Raw genomic sequence first — 7,366 nt, 5'->3', positions numbered from 1 at the left:
AGCAGACGCTCTTATCCAGAGCGACTTACAGTAGTTATATAGGATGAGCCTTGACTCTAATACAGTATATACATATGAAGTAGGAAAAGGGATTTATAAATACGTTTGATTGATTGAGTATGTAAACATTATTAAGGTGACCAGTGTTCAATGGCTATGTACACAGGGCAGCAGTCTCTAAGGTTCAGAGTAGAGTACCGGGTGGTAGACGGCTAGTAACAGTGACTAAGTTCAGGGCAAGGTACTGGGCGGAGGCCGGCTAGTGGGGACTCTTAATAGTCTAAAAACATATTCTGTCTCTGTCCCAGCTTTAATGCACCTGTACTGTCTCTGCCTTTTAAATGACAGCAGGTTGAACAGGCCGTGGCTCGGGTGTCTGAGGTCCTTGATGATCTTATTGGCCCTCATGACACACCGGATGCTGTACTGTAGATGTCCTGGAGGGCAGTCAGTGTGCCCCCAGTGATGTGTTGGGCTGACTTCACCACCCTCTTGAGAGCCTTGTGGTTGCGGATTTTGCAATTGCCGTACCAGCCGGTGATACAGTCCGATAGGATGCTCTCAATGGTGCATCTGTCGAAGTTTGTGAGGGTCGTAGGGTCCAAGCTGAATTTCCTCAGCCTCCTGAGGTTGAAGACTTGCTGTTGTGCCTTCTTCATCAAACTGTCTGTGTGGTGTGACCATTTGATGAACTTCAAGCTTTTCACCCTCTCCACTGCGGCCCAGTTGATGTGGATGGGGGCATGCTCTCTCTGCTGTCTCCTGAATTCCTTCATTTGTTGACGTTGAGGGAGATGTGGTTTTCCTGGCACCTCTCTGCCAGGGCCCTCACCACCTCCCTGTAGACTGTCTCATCGTTGTTGGTAATCAGGCCTACCACTGTTGTGTCGTCATCCAACTTGATGATTGAGTTGGAGATGTGCGTGGCCACGCAGTCATGGGTGAACAGGGAGTACAGGAAGGGGCTGAGCACGCACCCTTGTGGGGCCCCAGTGTTGAGGATCAGCGTGGTGAAGGTGTTGTTGCCTACCTTCACCACAGTTGAATGCAGAGTTTGTAGGCCTATGAGGGTTGCTGAAGAAGCAAAAGTCCAAACTATAAAGGTAGCAGCTGATTAAACTTCAAAACACACACGAACTACTAGCCTACATGGAATATTTTTGCAGTATCCTCAAGATCCTACACTATAATGTTTTATGGGTTGTGCAGTAAAATGGATGCCTTTAGGAAGAAGAAAAAAATTCTGGAACCTATATAGGAAATTGGTGCAATACTTGTAAACTTGCAACATTGTATCCCAATGACAAGAACTTTGTACGACTCGATCAGGGATCTAACCCACAGCGTTGCAATCTCATGGTGATACTCCAGCCACAACGCCACTGAGTTGAGAAATGTAGGCCCTATAAAACTGTTGAATCTGTGGCAGTGTGTTAAATTGTCCGTTTGGCCCTGGGTACTTTGGACATGTTCAATTTGAAACCTATTAAACTAGTTCTGTTCGCAACGACTAGGTGTCAAAGCAACATGATATATTAATTATACAGTTGAAGACGGAAGTTTACATATGCTTAGGTTGGAGTCATTAAAACTCGTTTTTCAACCTACCACCAATGTATTGTTTACAAACTATAGTTTTGGCAAGTTGGTTTAGACATCTACTTTGTGCATGACACAAGTCATTTTTCCAACAATTGTTTACAGACCAATTACAATTCCAGTGGGTCAGAAGTTTACATACACTAAGTTCACTGTGCCTTTAAACAGCTTGGGAAATTCCAGAAAATGTCATGGCTTTAGAAGCTTCTGATAGGCTAATTGACATAATTTGAGTCAATTGGATGTGTACCTGTGGCCTACCTTCAAACTCAGTGCCTCTTTGCTAGACATCATGGGAAAATCAAAAGAAATCAGTCAAGACCTCAGAAAAAAAAATTTGTAGACCTCCACAAGTCTGGTTCATCCTTGGGAGCAATTTCCAAATGCCTGAAAGTACCACGTTCATCTGGACAAACAATAGTACGCAAGTATAAACACCATGGGACCATGCAGCTGTCATACCGCTCAGGAAGGAGACGCGTTCTGTCTCCTAGGGATGAACGTACTTTGGTGCGAAAAGTGCAAATCAATCCCAGAACAACAACAAAGGGCCTTGTGAAGATACTGGAGGAAACAGGTACAAAAGTATCTATATCCACAGTAAAACGAGTCCTATATCGACATAACCTGAAAGGCCGCTCAGCAAGGAAGAAGCCACTGCTCCAAAACCGCCATAAAAAAGCCAGACTACGGTTTGCAACTGCAACCGGCAAAATGGCTTAAGGACAACAAAGTCAAGGTATTGGAGCGGCCATCACAAAGCCCTGACCTCAATCCTATAGAAAACTTGTGGGCAGAACTGATAAAGTGTGTGCGAGCAAGGAGCCCTGCAAACCTGACTCAGTTACACCAGCTCTGTCAGGAGGAATGGGCCAAAATTCACCCAATTTATTGTGGGAAGCTTGTGGAAGGCTACCAGAAACATTTGACCCAAGTTAAACAATTCAAAGGCAATGCTAAGACAGGGAATTTTTACTCTGATTAAATGTTAGGAATTGTGAAAAACTGAGTTTAAATGTATTTGGCTACGGTGTATGTAAACTTCCGACTTCTTCAACTGTATACGGAAGCAAGGATAGGCTTTACATATCTATTTTGTTCTCATGTTGTCCTTCACATTTTATATGGATATATGGATTATCTCTGATAAGACTACCAATGTCTGGAGTCTGTGTCAGGCCAGGAGTTTTTCTTGACCATATTACCTGTCCAGGAAAAGTTTAGTTTAGGTGAGCTAAAAATCTGCGCTACACCATGAAACAAAAACCCATGAACTTGATTATGGTATGGCTTGATAAGTTTTTACGCCACAAAATAGATAGCAACTCTTTTTCCACTACATTTTAGTACACTTGAATAATTGTCTCAGCAAAATTCATGGATTTATTTCTGAAATCATTTAGGAAAGAGCTAATTGGAGAATCAATTGCAGATGACCATGTTCAAGAGAATCAATGAGAATAATATGATATTGACGCTGCTTTTTACTGTGAAATATTATATTGTATACCACCTGTACGATCTATGGATATTACTGATTTGGTTACATCTGAATTTAAAAGATAATCCAAACCCAGTAGCATCAACTGGCCCTGACTCCACCTGCGTTTATAAACCTGTTATTCTGGGGAAGTGGCTATCTTCCATCCATTGTTTTTTGATTTTCTTCATGAACACCTTTTTAAATCGTGTTTTTAAGAACGTTTGTCTCCCCCCCACGTTCTGATGTTGCGCTGCACTGTCGCTTTTTAGACGCTAGAGGGTGGTTTATAACCATACATCGATTAATCGTCTGTTTTTACTGAGGACATTCCAATGTCTTTGGAATGTCTGGATCATCAAAGTTCAAGCCCTACATATCACATGATCAACTGGGTTTACCTGCAGCAGACTACCTAATCAAGCATGTCTTCTTGCTGCATGTTTCTTGTCCATCAGGTAAAGTATTCGATCTGGTTGTTCAAGGATTTGTCAGATGACCCAGTCCCTGCTGAACCACACTTTACTATTATTTTCCCGAATCTCCCAGAGCCATGTATTTAAATATGCTCCGGTCTCCTCTATCTCGCCTACTTTTCGTGAGTTTACCGGGAAAAACATGTACAGAAAAAACGGTTAGAAACATTTTTTTTTACATGTATTTCTGATTATGCTCCCTCTGATTTATCAATACATAAACTCATTTCAGATACAGAATATGACAGGCTTTGAAGTGTTGTGCACATGAACTGGGCATGCATCTTCTCATTCTCACATCAGCTTTTGCAAAATGTTGGCTAGGTAGGTAGGCTAAATAATGTGATTCCATAAATGCAGTGGACAGCACGATCTACTTGAATGGGTGTATGCAATTTCCAATTAGTTATCATTTACTTCTCATCTGCTGCTGAGACGTATAGCTGTTTTTGCACGGAATACTGCGTTTTTTAAAAACTCCTCCCACTTAAGTATCCTTCCGCAACAACTAGTTCTAGTTGTATAAAGATTTCCCGAAGGAAATTGCAATGAATGAATAATATGATCTTTCAGAAATACATTGACGACTGTAACGATAATAATCATCGATAGAGGCAACACGGGAAGCTTCATTATATTCACATATAAACGCTATGGTTGTTTGGCGGGAAAAGAAATGTGGCGGAGGGATACGTGGAATGTAGAGCACAGCAACCTTTTTATTGAACCCGGCTGAATTCTCAGCTGTGATTCTCATGCAGCAAATGACATCCAACATCACGGACAAAGAGCTGTTATGCATGCTTCTCAGCCAGCCACTTTAATAGGAAACAAATATATCCTTATCACATACACGGGCAAGGATTAACTTGACTGTCTTGTTTGGAGTATTTCTCACAATCTACATTTTTTTTGAGTTCGATATCTCGGCGGTGAATTGCTCTCCACTTTGTTTTCCAAACGTAAGGTAAGGGGAGTGTTGAGATGACATTGCATGTTCGGTGTAGACGGCCGTTCACTAAGGAGATTGTTTGCGTTCTATTTATTTTGTAACGCTACTTATCTGTTTAGATGTGGTGCATTTGAACAGTTTTTACATATTTGTAGCTGTAACGTCCTATAGTCCGATGCATTTTATAGTTAACTGGCTAGCGGCTGTATTTTTGCAGTCTGCTTGGGTTTAAATGTCCTGTGCGCCACACAGACTAGCTGTCAGCTGCAGATTGGTTTTGTATGTTAATGTGTCTGACAAGGCTTTTATGAAATGTGATACTTTAGGTGAATGTACCATTATCAGTTTGCATGCAAGTTGATGTAGCCTATTTTATAGTTATTTAACCAACTAATTCCCCCTTTTCACTCAGGAAAGAGTTACAATGCCGCTATATTCCAGTTTGGCAAGTAAAAACTACGACTACGATTCTATCCAGCCATATTTTTATGTTGACAACGAAGATGAGGATTTTTATCACCAGCAAGGACAACTTCAGCCACCGGCTCCAAGTGAGGACATCTGGAAGAAATTTGAGTTGCTGCCCACTCCTCCTCTCTCTCCGTTCCGGCGACCATCACTGTATAGTCTTTTCCCTTCAACTTCTGACCAACTCGAAATGGTGACAGAGTTTCTTGGGGATGACGTTGTAAACCAGAGTTTCATCTGCGATGCCGATTACTCTCAAACGTTCCTCAAGTCTATCATCATCCAGGACTGTATGTGGAGCGGGTTCTCGGCTGCAGCCAATTTGGAAAAAGTGGTGTCTGAAAGACTCGCCTGTCTCCAGGCTGCTAGGAAAGAATCAGCTGTTAGCGACAACGCGGAGTGGACTACTACTCGGTTGAACGCAAACTACTTGCAGGATCTGAACACATCCGCGTCCGAATGCATTGATCCCTCAGTGGTATTTCCCTACCCCATAACTGATACTTCCAAATCAAGCAAGGTGGCACCACCCACGGATGTGGCATTGGACACCCCACCCAACAGCGGTAGCAGCAGTGGGAGTGACTCGGGTAAGCTGAATAGCAGTGTTATAACTTATTGCTATTTATGATTATTCTGACTAAACCTTTTGTATAATGCCAGTGTTTTCTAGCAACATGCATTATAATTCCCTCATTGCATATGTCAACTCTTATGGTGCTGTTGAATATTAAAATGTTTGCTGATTTAATATTGGGGTAAATGGATGGACCTCACTCATGTCCTTGAAGTCAAGGGTGTGAACTGGAATTTTGACATGGATGAGTTTGCCAGGCTAGAGGCAGTTGCATAATTTATTTATTATTTAACTAGGCAAGTCATTTAAGAACATAGTTATTTTCAATGACGCCTAGGAACAGTGCGTTAACTGCCTTGTTCAGGGACAGAATAACAGATTTTTACCTTGTCAGCTCAGGGATTCGATCTTGCAACCTTTCGGTTACTAGTCCAACGCTCTAACCACTAGGCTACCTGCTGCCCCGCATAACCTCTACCACAAGTGCTATAGTCAAGACTGTGCTGTAGTTAACTGTCTACAGACTAGTCTGTGTTGAGGGGAAGGGTTTCAGGCTGGAATGTTGAAAAATCAGCTGATGTGGAAAAAGGGGGAGGAGAGTGGAAAGCAGAAATTTCTGACATGAAGGCATGCTGTGTTGTATGGGGCTCAATTGTGGTTAGTGATTCTCCTCAAAAAGAATGTGAATGCTGAAGGGTTTTATTTAATCTCATTGCAGAATATGAGGAGATAGATGTCGTGACTGTGGAGAAGAGGCACGCAGAGAAGCGGTGCGACCCCAACATGTCTGGGCGCAGACATCACAGTCCCCTTGTGCTGAAGAGGTGCCATGTCTCCACCCACCAGCACAACTACGCCGCCCACCCCTCCACGCGGCACGAGCAGCCAGCTGTCAAGAGGCTGAGGCTAGAGAGCAGTAACAGTGGCAGCAGCAACCGGGTCCTCAAGCAGATCAGCAGCAACCGCAAATGCCCAAGTCCCTGGACGTCAGACACTGAGGACTATGACAAAAGAAGGACTCATAATGTACTGGAGCGCCAGCGGAGGAACGAGCTCAAGCTGAGCTTTTTCGCTCTACGGGACAAGATACCGGAGGTGGCTAACAATGAAAAGGCAGCCAAAGTGGTCATCCTAAAGAAGGCTATAGAGTGTATTTACAGCATGCAGACAGACGAGCAGAGACTAGTCAACTTCAAAGAGCAGCTAAGGAGGAAAAGTGAACATTTGAAACAGAAGCTGGCCCGGTTAAAGAACTCTCATTTTTGAGATCAAAGTGGCATAGACTTTTTGGCCTTATAATTTTTAATGCAAGTTAAGACATGGTGTGTATAGTTGATATTGCATGCAAAAAAAGTTTTGGGGTTCTATCTGATTTAAATGTTGAACTGCCTTAATTGAATTATTGGCAGTAAAATATTTAATTTATTTTATTAATAAAATCTGAAATTGGGCTACATGTGTTGCATGCCCGACCTAAAATATGAATGTTTTGTATATAATTTCTGAATTTTTCCCAAAATGTATTTTTGGATCTCAATTGTCAGGAGGTTCAGGCAGTATATGGGTTTCCATATGTTCCTTGATTCATTTGAAATATAAATGCATTTCTTAACACTCGCCTGTTTTTTTGGGGGGGGGTGGTGGTGTCTCGGAGTCACTTGAATGAGGTCTCACATGATCTGTTTGCCTAAACAGTTGATGACCACATAAACACTTCTCTAAAATAATGAAGCGGTAAGGTGCAGGAAACAGTTCTGAAATACTTACCTTATTTCACTTGTGGGGAAAGGGGGTCCGAAGGCTGACTGTTAAAA

The 7,366-nt window shown here is 42.4% G+C and overlaps 1 protein-coding gene across 3 annotated transcripts; it reads left to right on the top strand.

Moving 5' to 3' along the window:
- The first annotated feature begins 3,998 nt into the window (after positions 1 to 3,998).
- LOC139583810 (transcriptional regulator Myc-like) lies at positions 3,999 to 7,164 on the top strand. 3 transcript variants are annotated; one of them, XM_071415322.1, is made up of 3 exons: positions 3,999 to 4,522; positions 4,920 to 5,565; positions 6,271 to 7,164. In XM_071415322.1, the coding sequence occupies exons 2-3, from the start codon at positions 4,932 to 4,934 to the stop codon at positions 6,816 to 6,818; spliced, it is 1,182 nt and encodes a 393-aa protein (XP_071271423.1). In that variant the 5' UTR covers positions 3,999 to 4,522; positions 4,920 to 4,931; the 3' UTR covers positions 6,819 to 7,164. The 3 variants fall into 3 exon arrangements, with proteins under 3 accessions (XP_071271423.1, XP_071271420.1, XP_071271422.1); XM_071415319.1 differs by having other exon boundaries at positions 4,290 to 4,517; XM_071415321.1 differs by having other exon boundaries at positions 4,290 to 4,522; positions 4,925 to 5,565.
- The last annotated feature ends 202 nt before the right edge of the window (positions 7,165 to 7,366 follow it).

This window comes from Salvelinus alpinus, chromosome 8, assembly GCF_045679555.1.
Source record: "Salvelinus alpinus chromosome 8, SLU_Salpinus.1, whole genome shotgun sequence".
Lineage (NCBI taxonomy): Eukaryota > Metazoa > Chordata > Actinopteri > Salmoniformes > Salmonidae > Salvelinus > Salvelinus alpinus.
The sequence above is the reverse complement of the archived record's forward strand: the minus strand, read 5'-3'. Positions and strand labels throughout refer to the sequence as shown.

Coding starts and splice junctions, on each gene's coding strand:
- LOC139583810 (XM_071415322.1), top strand. CDS start 4,932: ATGCCGCTATATTCCAGTTTGGCAAGTAAAAACTACGACTACGATTCT. Junction 5,566..6,270: donor CAGCAGTGGGAGTGACTCGG/GTAAGCTGAATA, acceptor ATCTCATTGCAG/AATATGAGGAGATAGATGTC.